Source organism: Sturnira hondurensis, unplaced genomic scaffold (assembly GCF_014824575.4).
Source record: "Sturnira hondurensis isolate 20B ecotype Veracruz unplaced genomic scaffold, ASM1482457v3 Scaffold0004068, whole genome shotgun sequence".
NCBI classification, from domain to species: domain Eukaryota; kingdom Metazoa; phylum Chordata; class Mammalia; order Chiroptera; family Phyllostomidae; genus Sturnira; species Sturnira hondurensis.
The window spans coordinates 4,372,194-4,390,295 of record NW_028076699.1 but is presented as its reverse complement, the minus strand read 5'-3'; the positions used below and the strand labels follow the sequence as shown (position 1 = coordinate 4,390,295).

The 18,102-nt window shown below is 54.1% G+C and overlaps 1 protein-coding gene across 2 annotated transcripts in view; it reads left to right on the top strand.

The window, feature by feature from the left end:
- The first annotated feature begins 553 nt into the window (after positions 1-553).
- The window catches only part of ACOT11 (acyl-CoA thioesterase 11), a 47,182-nt gene continuing 29,633 nt past the window's right edge, over positions 554-18,102 (top strand). The window contains exon 1 of one of the 2 annotated variants that reach the window (XM_037043182.1): positions 554-675. In XM_037043182.1, coding sequence (XP_036899077.1) covers positions 643-675 — 33 coding nt within the window. In that variant the 5' untranslated portion in view covers positions 554-642. Of the gene's footprint in view, positions 676-7,051; positions 7,207-18,102 lie in introns of those variants that run through there. The other variant, XM_037043184.1, reaches the window with a different exon arrangement.

Below are 18,102 nucleotides of genomic sequence, written 5' to 3'. Positions count from 1 at the left end.
TTAAGGCAGTGAGGAGTGTGCCCTGCCCCTGGCCAGCAGCTGATAGATGCCAACAGCCTGGGGCCACCGGTGGGGCGGGGGAGTAACACTCCCAAGGGTGAAGAGTCCTAGCAGGTGGGTCTGGTATCTCTCTGGGGTGCTGCTGGCAGCTCCCTGGCCTTCTGCCACCTTCCGACCTCATCCCTCGTAGACGGATGGAAACCTGCTGCCCATTTGGCTGAGGCTGGGGATCTGGAGCCTCACAGCTCCTGGGAGTGATCCCAGAGCCAAGAGACCCCCTGGGAAGGATGCCAGGGGCTGGAAATGGGGGTGATTAAATTTGGTTCTTTGCAAAGCAAAGTGAGTGTCCAGCTAGGAGCCCAGTGGGTGGGGACAGGACCCCTTGACATGGCTGTGCCCCAGCTGGCAGCCCCTTTCCTTCCTTTCCACCGGGCAGGCACCGGGGCCCAAGGAGGAGGGGTGCAGAGGGCAGTCTGAGTGGAGGCTGGGACCTGCGCTCAGGGGGGGCGGGAGCTTGGGAGGAGGAGGGGAGGAGACTGCCAGCAGGCTTCAAATGGAGCGGGCCTGCCTGTTTCTCCGGAGACTCACAGCCGTTGGAGAGTGCTGCTGTCCGTGCGACCAGCTAGAGGGCTCTGAGCCACGATGATCCAGAACGTTGGAAATCACCTCCGAAGGGTACGGACAGTGTGTGGGGGCGGATGGGGGCAGTGTGTGGGGGCGGATCCACCCCTGATCCGCCCCCCGATGATCTGGGGATCCCAAAAGAGAGCTGAAGTGTCCATTTTAAGTCAGAAGTACTGCGTCTCCTCTCCCGTTTTCCATGGGTCGTTTCCTCACTCTCTTTGGAAAAGGAAATTGCAGGACCCCTGGGATGGTTTTTTATAAGCAGCGAAAGCCCCAGGGACTGTCAGTTCCCCAGGGGTAGGTTGTACTGAGTGCTGTCATCTTCCCCTAGTTCTTTGTGTCTGGAATTCTTTTCCGGGGGCGTGTATTTCTTCCCGCAGAGGTCTGTGTGTGTTTCTCAGGACACGCTGAGCTCCATGGCTGTGTGCTGTTTAATTCTCAAAGGCCATGGAGCCGACAGACCTTACAGGGCTTGGGGTGTGTGGCCCGTGTGGCAGGGCAAAGTTGCGGTTCTCGGGGTCAATAAACTCTTGGGAGACCAAGTGCAGGACCAAGGGAGGGCTGGTGGCAATGTGTCCTACAAGGTGACCTTGCAGAGAATGTTTCCCTGGAAACTTTAACAGGGACTTTGAAGGTGAGATTAGATTCAGAGGCATGAGGCAGACAGACCCAAGTGTTCAGCGGGCTTTTTATGTGGTGAGCGGTGAAGGGTTCAGGACACAGTGGCAGAGGTTGTGCCGAGTGTAGAGTGGTGTCCTCTGAGGAGGTTTCCTTCTAAAAATGGGCAGGGGCAAATAAAGGAACCTCTTATCCATCCCCTCCCTCCGTCCACAAGACTGCTACTCAGCTCAGCTGCAGTGCACCCTCTCCCCCTGGCTCCCCCACCCCACGTCCAGCCCCTCCAGTCTACCTCCTTTGGACGGATGCTTCTGAAAGGTAATGGTGATTATCCCTCACCTTCTCAGGGGCCTGTCCTCAGTATTTGTTCACATTCCTTTCTCGGTACAAAGAGTTTTGGGTGGTCTGCTCTGCCCATCTCTCCCTCCTCATTTCACCCCTTACTTGCCAACCCCTGTGCATCCAGCATGGCAGCCATCTGGCACTGCTTGCCACTGTCTCAGTGTTCCACCTTTGTTCCCTTATTGTGCTTTCTGCCAGAGCGACTCCTCGTCTCCCCTCACCCCCTACTAACTTGGTCTCCTGGAAGGGTGCTTTTGAGACCTCAGAGCCCAGCTCAGATGCTGCCTCCTCTGGAAAGCCTTCCCAGATTTCTCCCAGCACAGCAAACCTCTGTGTTAGTCCCTTCTCACCCTGGATTGTGTGATGGACTTGCATTTGCACCTCTTCCAGCAGCCACTGAGTTCCCCAAGGCTGCTCTTGGTGTGCCCAGCACAGTGTTGGGCAGGGCCAGAGCCCCAGGACATGCTTATGACTGGACGGGCACAGGCTACTTCACGGCAAGGCCAAAGGTGGGCTCTGAGCAGCAGGGCGCCTTTCTTCTGCTCTCTAAGCACAAGGCAGAGCGCATCTCCCAGGTGTGGGGGGCCGTCTGTGTCTTCTCTCATGTCCCGTCATCTTTAACTCTTCTCCCATTGATTTGAGTCTTTTCTCAGTGATGCTCATCAGTAACTGGGGAGAAGGCAGCAGGGGAGGGACACATCACTGTGACTGTTTTACAGAGATGGCCAATAACCTTTTCTAGCACAGTTTCTTATGTAGTGCCCACCATGTGGGCAACAGACCATGCGCATACTAACCCATTCCTTTCTCTGGGAGGTAGGCACAGCTCTCATCTCCATGTCCCAGAGAAATGCAGTGACCTGCCCAAGACCACACTGCAAGAAAGTGGCAGAGCTGAGATTTCAACCGGAACTCAAATTTGGCTCTGTTTCCTTAAGGAACCAGATGCTCAGCCTGATGAAAGCCCAGAGTGGGGCTCCAACCCGTGTGTCCTGACTCGCATGACCAGCCCAGCTGGTCGTCCTCTTCCCTCCTGCACTGTCCCCCACCCCCCCACAGAGTCTGGGAGTGGAGATGGGTGTGGGGCGTGGAAGTTGGGCCCACTGGGTGACACTGGTGACCTCAAGCTGGCGGAGACTACTCTGGCCTCTTTGCCACCTGTGGGCCATTGCCTGCCTGGTGGATCCCCTTGGACGCCCTTTATTCCCGCCTGAATTCCCAAAGTTCCCCAGGAAAACAGGAGAGTTGGGGGCTGTTTTCTGAGCTGTTACCAAAGTCATTTTTAATGAAAAGCAAACAAACCAAAAAACTCACCCAGCTCTCTTCACTGGAGACTAAAGAAAGCCATGTTAAACTGGGAACAGAAGGGGGGCCTCAGCCCCCAGCCCTGTGTCACAGGGTTAGGGACCCTTGTCAGTATCCCGTGGCTCTGCAGAGTGGGCATTTTGGAATTGGAATGTTCGGGCTCTTACCCGCCACAGGGTACTCAGCAAGCTCTCTGCACATGTGAGTGAGTGAGGGAGGGAGGAGAGGGGAGGGTGTGAAGGAGGTGGTGAGTCTGCCGCCAGGCTGGGGCAGGAGGCTGGAGGAGCACTGAGTGCCTGTCGGGTGGTGTTGGAAGGGTCCCCTGCCCTTCCCCTCAGTGAAGACCCTTCTCCTTCTCCTACCCAAGGGTCAGTCTACACCGGACAATTGAGCTCCACACCCCTGGACTGGTAGGGCCCGCAGCGCCTTCATGGGAGGCTAGTTGTCGCTGCTCAGCCTGAGCTCCAGCCTGGTCCAGGTCAGCTCCCAGTGGGGCCCAGGGACTTTCTTTATATTTTTAAAAAGATTTTATTTATCCATTTTTAGAGAGAGGGGAAGAGATGGAGAGAAATATCAATGTGTGGTTGCCTCAGTTGCCTCTCCTGCACCCCACACTAGGGACCTGGTCCACAACCCAGGCATGTGCTCTGAGTGGGAATCGGACCAGCGACCCTTTGGTTCACAGGCCAGTGCTCAATCCACTGAGCTATGCCAGCCAGTGCCCAGGGACTTTATTTACTCCAGAAACAGTGGGCCATTTGTCCCAGTTCTCCTGAGAAGCCCTGTGCCTGGGTAGTGCTGCTGCCGTGAACCCATAGGCCTAGAATACATGCAGCTGCTGACCCACTGTGGTGACCTGCTGCTTCACCTTGAGCCTGACAGAGGCACAGCTGGAGGTGTGCCTCCCTACCCTGAACCCCAGTCTTGTTAGGGGTCTAGTTTGGATGTGGGGAGGTCTAGCCTGCAACATTTGGTGGCCCTGGATTAGAATTATTTTCACCCCATTGCTGACATTTACCCTTGGGCCAGGTGTTCTCCAACTCTGGGTGTCCCTGAGATCCCCACCAGCCTTGACATCCTAAGGGTCTGGACGCTTGTGAAGGGTTTGTGCATCACCTTGAGGTTGACAGTGAAAAGCAGGCATCATCTGATTGAAGACCCCACTGTGTGGTGGTGGAAGGGAGACTCATAGACGTAAAATGACATGCCCATCAAATATAGGAGTGCAACAATGACCAAATGAATGAGTGCCAATGGGAGCTCAGAGGGGGCTGAAGTGGTCCCAGAAGGCTTCCTGGAGGAAGAGGAAAGACTTGGACACTTAGCTTCAGCCTATTTAGGAGCCACATTTGAACCCGTCTTAGCTTGCGACAGACACACTTAATGCTCTTAATTTGTCCCGAACGACTCTTCTTGTATCTTTCAAAACCCAGCTCGGCTACTATTTCTCTTTCCAATTCCCTTCCTGCCTACTCCCAGAATGAATGACATTTCCTCCAGATGTTGTCCTGACTTCATTTGTTCCCTCCACGGGACTAGCACATGTCAGGTTCTGAGTGCACTGTAATGAACCCAGGCTCTCATGTGGGGCCGACAGCTAGTGAGGGAGACCCAGTGAAAGGGAGTCAAAGAAACACACAGGGAAAGTCTGTGTGAGGTGCTGTGAATGTGATAACAGCAGTGAATGCCATATAAGTGCTAGCTATGTGCTAAGCATGCATGAACTCAGTGATTCCTTATAACAACGCTGAAGCAGATAATGGTGTTATGCCCTATTAAAGATGAAGCTGAGACAGAGAGGTTAAGCAACTTGCTCAAGATCACACAGCTCATAAGCAGCACTGCTGAGAGTGGACTCAGGCTGTCTGGAGAACAGAGAATAGGTAGGGAATAATGAGAGAGGGCAGGTGAGAGCTCTCTGAGCCGGTGAGAACTAAGTGGAAACCTAGCTGCTGAGAAGGAGGCAGCTGTGGAAGGAACTGGGGGAAGAGCATTCCAGGCAGAGAGAACAGTGTCCATCGGCAGGCTCCAAGGAGGGGCGAGCGTGGAGTATCTGAGCTGCTGAGTGAAGCCAGTGTGGCTTAGAGTGGAGTGAGTGAGGGTGGAGCAGCTGGAGGGGCTGAGACGGGGCTGCCATGTGCAGAGGCTGGGGGTCTGGGCCCTATAGGCGGGGTTTGGGGTTTGGAATGCCCGGGGTTGCACAGTTCTGCCCACCAGACTGTGCACTCCTTGAGGACTCTCTGGGTCCCCATGCTTGGTGCCAAGCTGCGCTGTCCCTGCACACTGAGCTCAGGGACTCAGGGAAGCACATCATCGTGGTTCCTTTCCTCTGACCTGAGGTCCCAGTTGCTTTCCCATCCACCCTGAACCCTCACAATAGGTAGGTGGGCAATAGAAGGAGCCCCTTGGCACAGATGAGGCACCAGGAAGTGACATGATGTGCCTGGGCTTGTGTGGGTGGCGAGGGACCCAGAACCTCCACCTAATTTTCCACCCCATCTTGACCAGGGAGGTGTCCGGAGCCTCTGTGCACCTGGGACACGGTTGCAGTGTCTTACACAGTGTCCTCGGTGCCACCTCCTCTGCACACACTGATAGTGCAGGTCCTGGGCCGTCTGCCTCCCCCCACCTCGCACACATTGGGGTCCAGAGGGCTGCTCCACTGCCCTTCACCTGTGCCCAGTCCAGGCGGGGCCGAGCTGGCCTCCTTGGTGCCTCGGGATGGCGGCTCACCACTCTGCCCACAGTGTAAGGGCCCAGAGACCTGTCTTGGAGACACTAACTCATTTCACTCCTGTGGGCCTGTTTCCTCATCTTCCTGCAGATCTTGCTAGATCATTGGTGAGATTAAAGATTTTGGAGGGCCACAGAACTTGGCACATAACTAGCTGTGGTGAATATATATATTTTCCCCTTTTCACCTCATCTGGACTTCAGTTTCCTCAGTGGATGGGTAACAGGTTCAGTTGGTCAGATGGGAGGGTACAAGCTGGCTCTTGATGAGCACCTGCTGAGTGTCAGGCATATTTAAACTCCCAACTGCTCTGCCAGGCTGCTGGTTTTCATCTGGCTTCCCAGACAAGAAAACCAAGGCTCTGGCACTGAGTGGCTGAGAGCTCTAGTCTTGTCTGACCCCAAGCTGTGGCTGGGCGGGACACTGGTGCCATGCCTCTCCATGTCCCAGGCCGACCTGGCTGAGCTGAGGAACTGACAGTGTTGCCTTGTGCCTGCTCTGTCCTGTGGCTCTAGGGACAGATGGTGCTGGTGGCTGGGTCCTCTGCCAGCTCCCTGGCTGTGGGCCTGCCTGCTCCTGCCATCCCCCTGCAGCAGCTTCCTCGTGGGTACGAGGTGGCTTCAGGGCAGTGATGGAAAGGACCAGAGTCCGATGCTGTGAGGACACAGGGATGAGTCAGACTGGACCTGTCCTCAGGTGCCCCCAAGCTGATGGGGAGACAGAGAGAGGAACAAACTGATGATGACAGCACAGTGTGGCCAGACTGTGACAGAAGGAGGTCTAGAGGTGGCCCCTGACAGCTTAGGGGGCAGGCCAGGCTCCCTGGAGGAGTAGGAGGGCTGGCCCAGGTTCCAGGCAGAGAAAGCCAAGCGTGAGGTGTGGGAGAGAGCTCATCCCACAAGGACTGGGGAGAGAATCGGCTGCGGCCCCTGGAGGCGCCCCTCTCCGGCCCCTTGTCTGTGCAGTAGGTATAGCCTGCCTGGGTTTCTTAAATAGTAGTAATTTATCCTCAGCAAAATAGACAGTAATTAATTAATATCAGTAGACATTAAGTATGAAGCATCTCCATTGGGGTAATCGTTTCCCAATGTATATGTGTATCAAAACATCACATTATGCAACCTAAATCATACATCAAACTTTCATTTGTCAATCGTGTCTCAGTAAAGCTGGAAAAAACCATAATGAGACCGTGGGGATCTGCAGAGACATGGACCTGCCCCACCCTCTGTCCGGTCCTTGAGGAGTTTCTCATCTCATTCTTGCACTCCTAGACTTTATGGTCTAGGAAGCAGGCGTACCTGCTTTGCCTTATCTGCTTGTTCGGAGGCCCAGAGTCAGCAGGCTGGCTGGCAGCACCTCCCTGGGGCCCGTCACTCAGGATGGGGTGCTGCCGAACCCCGATCTCTCCTCTCCTTGACATTGTCCTATTTGTGACCTCTAAAACAGGCTGTGATCCGCCCCTGGAGGCGTGGCCCTGCTCCCAGGCCTGGAAACCGGTCGGAGGTTGGAAGGGAGTGGCCCCTGGGCCTTTGTAAAGTAGCCTCAGGTTCCCAGCACACTCCAGGGCTGAGTGGAACCAGGTGGGTCTTGATTTCCTTTTGATTCCTTAGGGGGGGCGTGGAGAGACCCTCTTTTCTCCTTCTTCACTATGGCCGGCCGCACGAGCTGTGGGAGGGAGGGAGGGATGGTCTGGAGTCCGGCTGCCTTGGCTAGTGGGTAGTGGCTACCCCTTTCCCAGCCTCAGTTTCCTCATCTGTAACACGGGCACTCAGGGACAATAATGGTCCCTGTCACTTGAGCTTGTTCCTAGCCAAGCAGGTTCACCCCCTGCTGGCAGTTACACAGAGAAGCTGAGGGTTAAGAGTTTGAGTGGTGTGTCTACAGGCCTTGAGAGCAGCGCGGGTATGGGGGGGCAAGGGGGTGTCCAGAGAGAGTAAGGGGCCAGAGGATTAAATAACTTGGGGTCAAGGAGAGGGTCTGTCCCCTAAGAGAGTAGGAAGGGGGCAGGCACAGAATTGCTTCCTGACACTGCCACCAGGCCCTGAGGGCCTCCTTAGACTCTGACTTTGCCTAGTTCCCACCCACCCGACCTTGCTTTTGAAGATAAAAAGAGCTTGCAGGCAGCCAAGACAAGAGAGGGTGTGTCTCTCTGCATTAACCCTTCTCACCCAGGCAGCCCAGAAAGCTGGGAGGGGCTTCTGAACCTGCTGGGCCTCTTGGAATTGGCCTTGGTGGGATGATGAGGGTGGGGCAGCTGCCCAGGTGGGATGGACTGGCCAGAGACCACCCTGCTTCCAGGTTTTCTCCACATCACTGGGAAGTCAGCTGAGCCTGGAGGCAGCCCATGGAGGGCCTCCAGAGTGCCAGGCTCTCTCAGAAGTCCCAGGGGCTGGTGATTGGATCTCCCTTCGGGACAGGCACCTCCCCACCTTCCCCATTCTTGCCAGGGTCCGGAGTCAGAGAGCCCAAGGTCAGCCTCCCCTCTGCCTTTTCCTGGCTGTGTGTCCTAGGATGGATCTTTCCGTGTTCCCGGACTGAGCTTCCTTTTTCTCAGCCGTAAAATGAAGAGTTCTGCCTCCGTGTACAGTTGAGAATTAAAGGACCTCCAAAGACCAGGTCTGCACACAGTAGGTGCATAATAAACGGCAGCTATCTTTTTCTAAAACGGGTCTTTGAGCTTCTGCAAGGGCAATTCTTGGGAAGCCCCTGTTCGTAGGCAGCTCCCTGACTCTGGGGACCCCTCTCCTACTTGTTCTGTCCTATTAGGAGACAAATGAGCTCTAATACTTCCCAGCCTCTAAATAAACAACATCCCTCCCCTGCCCCCCATGGCCCCTTCCAGCTACTGTCTTGTGTCTTTGCTCCCTTCTCCACAAAACTCTCGGACAGTTTTCTGTGGTTCCTGCTTCCACTTACTCACCTCTCCACCTTTCCCTTATTGACTCCAGTTGGGGTCCTCTCTCTCCCCGCCCTTCCTCATTTCAGCTCCCTCAAAGCTCCTCTCTGTCTGCCTTGCCATCTCCGTGCCCCTGGTCCAGCAGCTCCCCTCCTTGGGAGATGCACCTCCTTCTGGTGATCCACCCCGCCCAGTGCGCCTCCTCAGGCTCCTTTGCAGGTTCCTCCCCCGCCCCGCCCTCTAAATAGCTCTGTCTTTGCTTTCTCTGGATGAGGCCTGTTCTAGTCACTATGGCTGTGTGACAGGCAACTCCAAAACGTAGTGACTTCAAACAAGAACCATTTGATTATATCTTGAGATTATGTTTGCCAGGGCTGAGTGACGCTCCTGATCTATGTGGCGTTGATGGAGATTACACTATCAGAGGTCACTTGGCGGTATAAAGCTGGCCGGTGGGCTGGACTCAGGAGTCCAAGATGGTGCCCCTGGTATCTGACTGGCTGGCATGGCCGGAAGGTTGGGACTAACTGGGACTACTGCTCGCAGCACCAACGCAGTGCCTTTTTCATATGATGGTCTCAGAGTGGTCAGACTTCCCACCTGGCAGCCAGCTCCACCAGAGCCAGAGTGCCAGGAGGCCTGAGTGGAAGACGCCAGGCTTCTCCTGATCTAGTCTCAGAAGTCATGAGTTGAAATGTCACAACTGGTGACGGATATTCAAGGGGCGGGGGTTAGACTCAACCCATCATGGGGAACACTAGCAAAGAATTGGCAGCGTTACTTGACCAACCACAAGGGTGCAGAGTCCTAAGGATCTCTCTCTCTTTTTAAAATTAACTTTATTTATTTATTTTTAGAGAGAGGGGAAGGGAGGGAGAAAGAGGGGGAGAGAAATATCAATGTGTGGCTGCCTCTTGCGTGCCTCTCACTGGGGACCTGGCCTGCAACCCAGGCATGGCCCCAATTGGGCATCAAACCAGCGACCCCTTGGTCCTCAGGCTGGTGCTCAATCCACTGAGCCACACCAGCCAGGGCAGAGTCCTAAGGATCTTAAATGCCCATATACTCTCACGTCTCCAGGGGCAGCCTCTTCACAGTAACCTCCAAACTTGAACATTAAGTTGCCTCCTTGACATCTCTATTTGTGTTTAATAGGACCTGAACAATTCTTGATTCCATTCCCTCCTTATTTCTCCCCAGTCTCCCCCAACTCAGTAACTAGCATCACCACCCACCATCCACCAACCAGCCCTGTGTCCAAAAACCTGGATCCTCCCTGCATCCTCTCTTTTTCTTGAGCTCACTTGTGGAATCCATCAGCGAGTTCTGCTGGCTCCACCTCCCAAATCCTCCCTGCACCCTGCATCTCTCTGCCTCTCCAGTGTTACTAGCCCCGCCCAAGCTCCATCGCCTCTCCCTGGACTGCAGGGGCCTGCTGAGGAGTCCCCTGCTCCTTCTCTCACCCTCTTATTCGCCCCCAAACAACAGCAGAGTGAGATCACCTTCCTCCCCACTTAGAGTCTCCAGCTCTTCTCGTCACACTTGGAGTAAAATCTAAATTTCCCTAGAACCTACAAGGCCTTGGGTGATGAGGGCCCTGTCTGTTCCCGACTGCACTTCCCACCTTGCCCCCCTGTCTGACACTGCCCCAGCTGCCAAGCCTGTCCCTGTCCCTTCCTGGCATCTTTGCACCCTCTGCGCCCCTTCCTGGACCCTGTGCCCCACAGCCTTGCAAAATCACTCCTTCTTGTCATTTATTCAGATCTTTTTAAAAAAATATTTATTTATTTTTAGAGAGAGGGGACAGGAAGGAGAAAGAGTGGGAGAGAAACATCAATGTGTGGTTGCCTCTCACATGTGCCCTACTGGGGACCTGGCCTGCAACCCAAGCATGTGCCCTGACTGGGAATCAAACCGGCAACTCTTTGCTTCATAGACCCGTGCTCAGTCCACTGAGCTACACCAGCCAGGACCATTTTATTCACATCCTGATTACCCAGCCTAAATGAGCTCCTCCCCAACTACCACCGTTTCTCTCTGTCACACCCGCTGTTTATGTTTTATAGCACTTTTCACCCTCTGAAATGATCTTGTTCCTGTATTTATCGCCCACCTGTGAGGGAAGAGTCTCCATCTGTCCCAGCACCCGAGGGAAGGAAAGGGAGTTTTTAAAAAGGCTCAAAGTTAAACCCCCACCCAGAATCGGCCTCTTTCTAACCTTGTCCATCCCTGTCTGGTTGTGGTTTTATACCTTCCTAGGCCCCTTCCTGTCCTCTGACCCAGCCAGTCCTCAGATTTATAGCTCGAGGCCTGTCACTCAGGCCAAATGTAGCCCAGCCCCCTCACCCCTCCTGGGACATGGTCGTCCTTTGCCATTCCCTGTCCTCCCTACTCCCCTCTCAGGGCTGGGCCTCAGTCTGCCTGCTGTACCCTAGTGGGAGGCTGTCTTCTCCCTGTCATTAAATCTTACCTGCCCTAAACATGCCCCCACCCCTCAGGACAGTGGAAGCCTTCGGCAGCCACCGGGTGCTCACTTGGCCACAGCAGGGGTTGTGACTGTGGAGCTGTGGACTGATGAAGTCGTGTGGCTGCTTTTGCACAAACAACCATTGAGTTAGAGCCACCCAGCATGCATATAACCTAAAGCAAAGTGATGGCAACAGAAAAACATAAATGCAGCCCTGGCTGGTGTGGCTCAGTGGATTGAGCTCTGGCCTGTGAACTGAAAGGTTGCCGGCTCTGTACCCAGTCAGGGCACATGCCTGGGTTGTGGGCCAGGGCCCCCGTTGGGGACATGGAGAGGCAACCAATCAATGTTTCTCTCTCTTTCTCCTTCTCTTCCCCTCTGTAAAAATAAATAAAATCTTTTTTTAAAAAAGGAGAGGAAAATGTAAATTCAGGCCAATACCATGAATCTTGTCTATTTTAATGTTTTGTTTGATATTTGTGTTACAATGTTTCGGGTGGCCAGTGATGACTGGGTGTGTCTTCACTCAAGCCCTTTGATCCGATGTTGAACAGAGCAGACAAATGGGGTGGTCCACTGGGGTCACCTCCCAGGCTCCATTCAACACGTGTTACTGAGCACTTCCAATGTCCCGGGTGTATGCAAATGCAAAATATCCCTATTCCTGCCCCAGTGGCCTCTTCTCTTGTGCCTGGAATGCTTTGTTCCCAGTGAACCCGAGCTGTTTCTAGTGAACACGGCCTTCTATTCCAAGAAGACTTTTCCTCGTGGGGCATCGTAAGCCTTTCTGGGGCTCAGCAGTCCCTGGGACTGTTGGACTGCATGGACGTTGGTGGGAGGCCTCCGTGGAGTGTCATGGACTCCATCCTGTCCAACACCTTCATTCATGGCTCAAATGCAGCCTCAGTGCTGGACAGGCTGCATGGTCACCTGGCAGTGACCGTCACAGAACGGGGCTGAAAGGCCCGTGTGACCCCCACCGCTGCTGGAAACTTCCCCTCTGTCCTATTTACCTGCAAGCAGTTCTTCATTCTCACGCTTGGCCAGGGCTCAGCAAAGGCCGCCTGGCCAGTCACAGCAGGCGTCTCTTGTCCTTGGGGACCTGTGCAAAGCTCTTCCATGCTTGAGTGATTTCCTTTGTCGTTCAACAAAGCCTTGTGATTTTGTTTAGAGAGAGAGGAAGGGAGGGAGAATGAGAAGACAAACAGCAATGTGTGGTTGCCTCTTGCACTCCCCCCACTGGGGACTTGCAACCCAGGCATGTGCCCTGAGTGGGAATCAAATGGGCGACCCTTTGGTTCACAGGCTGGCACTCAGTCCACTGAGCCACACCAGCCAGTGAAACAATGCCTTGTTTTTTAGTAAGTTGCAGAGCTGACACTTTCCAAGCACTTTTGGTGGCTCAGACACTGTTCTAAGGGTGGTGCAAATAAAATAGCATTGAATCCTCTCAATGAACATTATTCCCATCATATAGGTGTGGAAAGTGAGGTTCGGAGTGGCTTAAGTAAATGGCTTAAGGTATCCGGAGAGACAGGGGTGGGGCTGGGATGCCAACACAGCCTGTGTTGGGAGGGCTTTCTGCCAGCCCCTTGGCCTCCCTGTTTTTTCCTTCTCTCTGCACCCTGCTCATCCGTTCTTCAACAAACCTTTATTGTGGGCTGAAGTTCCTCTGAGACAGCAGGGCACCCAGGGCTGGGGGTGGGACTAGCACCAGTGTCTTGCAGCCAGAGAGCCTGCAGCTGGGGGAAGGCCTGGGAGCGCAGTAAGTGCCCAGTGGAGAGCGGACAGTGTGCCACTGAGCACAGCAGCCCCTGCCACCAGTGGGTGGCCCAGCTCTGGGCCTTGGCCTTAGACCTGGTGACCCGGGGCCTGGGAAGCAGCCCTTGCAGGGTTGGTGCCTCCTTGCTAGGCCTTGTTCTGAGGCCTGGTCTACTCCTGGCACAGTGTGTGAGGGAGCCTGTTCCATGGGTGAGGTTGTAACTCCGGTTCTTACCACTGGCTCTTAGAAAGGTTTCTTGAACACTTTGTAGGGGAGAGTTGGTGTGTGAAGAACTGGGAAAGAAGATGCGGGGGCAAGGACTGCAGACCTGGGTAGGCAAGAGCCGGGAGTCTGGGAGCTGCGGGGAGGGTGGGGGAGTCAGCCTGAAGGTGCTGTCCGAGGAGCTGGGGGAGCAGCCCCGCCTGCTGGGGAGGGAGGACACCATCCCTTGACGGAGGGGCCTGCAGGGGCTGGAGGCGCAGCTGGGCCTTGGAGGGGCCACCCAACGTGTTGCTAGCTTCTAGCTTCCTGGGGCAGGAAGTGCCAGCTGCAGCCAGAATCTTATAGCGCTGGGAGGAGCAGCTCAGGCCTGAGGAATGTGTGCGGCCCGGGAGGGTGAGGGGCCCCTTTCCTGCTTCCCTTACCTCTATCTGGAAAGAGAGAGTCTCTCCTATTCTACTTGTTCTGTTCTCTACCAGCTCCTATTCTTTGATCTCATGGTTTTTCTATTCTCTCTTTCCCTTCCTTCCCTCTTTCTCTGTCTCTGTAACCTCTTACTTCTCCCCCTTTCTCTCTTCTCATTCCTCCCCCTCTCCCTTGGTGTCTTGGAGGGGACTCGTGAGGCCTATAGCTGGTGTGCCCAGCGGATGATGGATGGCAGGGCCTGACCCATCACCTGGCCACCTGTTGCCATGGTGACCCAGAGGCAGTGTCAGGCAGCAGCCTTGGCTGTCTAGCGGGGAGGGCATGAAGGGCTCTGGTAGGAGAAAAACCCGTCCTGTTCTTCCCAGTTCCTGAAGGGCCCACCCCACTTCCCGGAGCTTTTGCATGGGGGTTATTGCCTGTGGATGTGGCTTCTAGGCTGGGCGATATCAAAGTGGCTCCCCTGAGGGGCCCACCATAGGTACCATCAGAGAGATTGGGGACAATTGGACTTAGGGTCAGACTGCCTGGGCTCAGATCTGTCCTGCCCCCTTATGGGGTCTACTGGAGGTAGGGCTGGGGAGGTGGCAAACAGCCCCAAGGGAGAAAGCCACAGAGAGGCAGCTGTCAGCTGTGTGGAGCCTGGGGGGGAGGTGGAAATGAAAGAACTCTGACCCTGGTGGTGGCCACCTCGCCCCTCACAGGCTTCTGGGCCTTGAGCATCCAGTGGGACAAGTGCCTTGACTTTGGAATGTGCTGAGAGGAGGTGCTAATGGCACCATCGTTTCCAGTGGAGCACATGAGGCTGGACAGGGAGGGGTGCGTCCCTGTGTGGGTCCTGGTCCGGCATGCATGGTGAAGAAGGGCTGTGCCTGGCACCGGTGCCCAGGGTGATGAAGTAAGCACCTTGCCTGTCACACAAGAGAGGCGGTTACGGCCAGGTGGCCAAGCAGCCTCTGCCTTTGTTAAACAGACCTGGTTCAAGTCTCAACTCTGGCCTTTACCACCTGTGTGATTGTGTGCACACGCATGTGTGTGCACAAGTTGCTTCCTTTTTCTGAACTGTTTCCCATCTATAAAATTGGAATAATAATGACTTTCAACTGTGGGAACTGTGGGAAGATTGAACAAGATAATGCATAGAAAATGCTTAGCATAGTGCCTGGCACATATCACATATATATTTTATTTATTTATTTTTTAGAGCGAGGGGAAGGGAGGGAGATAGGGAGAGAAACATAGATGTGTAAGAGAGACATCAATTGGTTGCTTCTCACACACCCCTAACCAGGGGCCTGGCCCACAACCCAGGCATGTGCCCTGACTGGGAATTGAACCAGTGCCATTTCACTTGGCTGGACAATGCCCAACCTACTGAACCACACCGGTCAGGGCTACATGTTAAATAGTTAAGCAAAGGAGAGTGATTGTTCTCAGTCTAACCTGCACACCCACCCTTTCAATTTTATAAACGAGGAAGCTGCAGCCAGAGAAGAGACATGAAAAACTTGCTCAGGTCCCATGGATTGTTAGCTGTGGGGCGCACCGCTGGGACAGCACCCCAGAAGTGCAGAGCAGTAGGAGCAAGGGTGTTGGCTGAGGTTAATCTGAACCGCAGCTGCACGAGCCAGTCCCTCGCCCTGCAGGCTCTGCACACACTCCCCCAGGCACCTCCACAGTCCTCAGTGTAACAGCATCTCCTAGGCAGCCCCTTGTTCCACAGCCCCTGAGGCTGGAGAGCCACTCGGCTGGTCCACCCCGGCAGGCCCTGCTCGGGCCCTCAGGCCCTGCTGGAACACAGGGAGGGCAGCGCCACTGCCCCTGCCTGCGCACTCAGGACAGCTCTGCAGGGCACTGGTGCTGCTGCTCCTCTCACAGGCCAGGAAGCTGGTCCCGGGGGTGCTCAGTGTGGAGTGCACGAATCACCGGGTCGGGGAAGGCAAGTTGCCCTTGGCCCCTGCATTTCGGAGGGTAGGTCTGGGGTTCACATACAGCTGGCCTGGCTCTGGAACCCATGGTCCCAGTGCCTCCCTTCCCTGCATTTTCATTTCCCCAAAGCTGAGAAGTGAAGGCTGCTGGAGTCTCTCGTGGTTTAGGAAAGGCAAGGCTCTGTCCAGAGCAACTGCTGCATCCTCTCCAGCCTGTGGGAAGGATGCTCTCTAACGCTCAGGACCCTTTACAGTTAGCTGGGCGCCCTCAGTGTTGGGGTCCCTGTTAGTCCTCCACTGCTCTTGGATGCAATGAGGTGGGGGTATTTCTCCCCAGCCTCTCAATAACTTTCCCAAGGTGTGCCTGACTTGGCCCTTTCATTTAAGACCTTGGACTGAGAGCACCTTGGTTTCCCTGGTCACACAAGCAGGCCGTTGTAACCCATCTCCGAAACCCTCCTCCCTCTGCTGGTGGAGGGAAGGGCTGCCGTGTAGGTAGAGGCAGGAGGCCTGCACTTCAGTTTAAGCCTGGCTCTGTGGTTCCAAGGCCACCTTGGGCAGGACCTGGGACTGACTGATCTGGGCTTGGGTCCCCTGTGTACTTGGCCTGTGATAACCCCTTAAGTGTGTGCCCATGGGTCAGATGGGATAGGCACAGGGATAGAACATTCAGGAAATGTTCTCTGGCTCCTGGCAGGCTCCTTGTGGGTCAGGGGCTGAGGGTTGGTATCAGATTTCAGACAAGGTTATTTTTACCCTGAGAGTGGAGGGAGGCAGGTGATGTGTGGGCTCTGTTCTAGAATGGGGTGAAGGGGTAAGGGGTGGGAGCTGGACTGCTCGTGGGGAACCTCGCCTGACCTCATGGCCTGTGTTTCTCCCTGCCTTCATGGGGTGACTCTAGTGGGAACCCAGGACCCACTGAACAAACTCATTCATTTGGTCCTCAAGGAGCCAGGCTCTGTGCTGGGCCCGTGGAAACAGGAGTGGAGAGAGAAGGCGCCTGCCTGGTGGACCTTCTGGTGCAGTGTCAACCAGCTCCTCCCACAATTAAATAAACATTGTTATTAGTGAAATGTATTCATTACAGAGAGGGTGGTAAAGAGGCGAGGTACGGGGGCCAGGAGCCTGAGGGTGGTGGAAGAGACAGGGAACCCAGGGATGAGTAGGTGTTGCAGAAGTAGGGGGAGAGGAGAGAGCGCTTCAGGCAGAGGGGCCGGCTCCACCACTCCGCGGCCCGCTGTGGCACGGTGAGCATGAGGAACTGAAAGACACCTGGGGCTGGGGGAACCTGGTGCAAGCAAGACTGGAGATGTGGTGGGGCTGTCTGCCAGGGGCCCCCGGAGCCTTGTTGAGGACTTCCTCCCAGAAGCCAAGCCCTGGAGACTGTAGTTAATTGCTCCATTGGACGGAGGAGGGAACTGAGGCCCAGAGAGCTCATCATAAAAGCTACCTGGCATTTTTACCATGTGCTGAGCATGCTGAACAGTCTGCTCCCCACATCTCTTTTGTTAATGTAGTTGGCACTTTACATTTAATGCAGTTTAGCTGGCTTACATAATATTTATCTGATATGTTTTGCAAAAGAATTTAAAAACATTATCAAGGTGAAATATAAGATAAACTACCCATTTTAAAGTGTATACTTCAGTTGCATTTAGTACATTCATTGTGTTGTGCAGCCAGCACCTCAATCTAGTTCCAAAACACTTCTGTCACTCCAGAGTAAAACCCTGTCTCTACAAAGCAGCTTCCCCCAGGGCTGGCGGTCGGAAGCAGAAGCCCGCTGCCAGGTCAGTCTGCACCAGGCCGTGGCTCTGGACGGGCTGGGTGCTGTGGCCTCTGCTTTTTCCTCCATCACTGACTGGCTGCACAGCTGGGGGTAGTTTGCCCCCCTTCTGAGTCTCAGATAGAAAGATTTCTTTTCTTAAGAAAATTATTTTTATTTTATTTTATTTTATTTTATTGATTTTAGAGAGAGAGGGGCTGGGACAGTCTTAAACTCTGCCTCTTTCTCGGTGCTCAGAGGCAATGTACCTGCTCTCAGCCTTGATTTGCTCATCAGTAAAATGGGTAGAATAATAATGCCTTACAGGATAGATATGAGAATTACTGAGTTAATACATCTGAAAGCTCTTAGCATAGAATTTGATACATATGAGATATTTAATAAATGTTAACCAAATGAATGGCATATGGGAAGTGTTAATAAAAAATATTGATTTGATTCTCTACCTTTCCCGCCTCAAAGTTTTGAAAAATGTTAAGTGCTAGCACGCCTATAGCTGGAACTAACATAAGGATGTTTGTGTAGGGTGCTCGGACCATCATTTATCTTCTAGAATGAAGCTGTGGTAGCACATGACAACATGTCATGTGCTAGCACATGTCATGATAGCACATGACAACCAGAAGCCTATGAAACAGCCCCCGGTGCCCCCACACACTCACGCTGGCTTCCTGGATGAGTGCTTGCTCTTTACCTGCGTCTGGTACCCACTGCTACCTTTCTTGCCTTGTCTGGTGGGAGTCTCAAGGCCAAACACAATACTCTACAGCAGCCTCTTCGTGCACCTGGATTCCTAACAATCACTTCTGTGTTTCCTGGTTTCTTATTTCTGCTTGCATTTTAGCTCCCAGTGCATGCATACCCTGTGTGTTCATGTGTGTGCATGTGTGCCCTGTCTGTGCACACACCATGTGTGTGCATGTGTCACACACAGGTGCACCCGTGTGTCATGTGTGTGCAGACACGTCCCCGTGTGCACATGCATCATGTGTGCC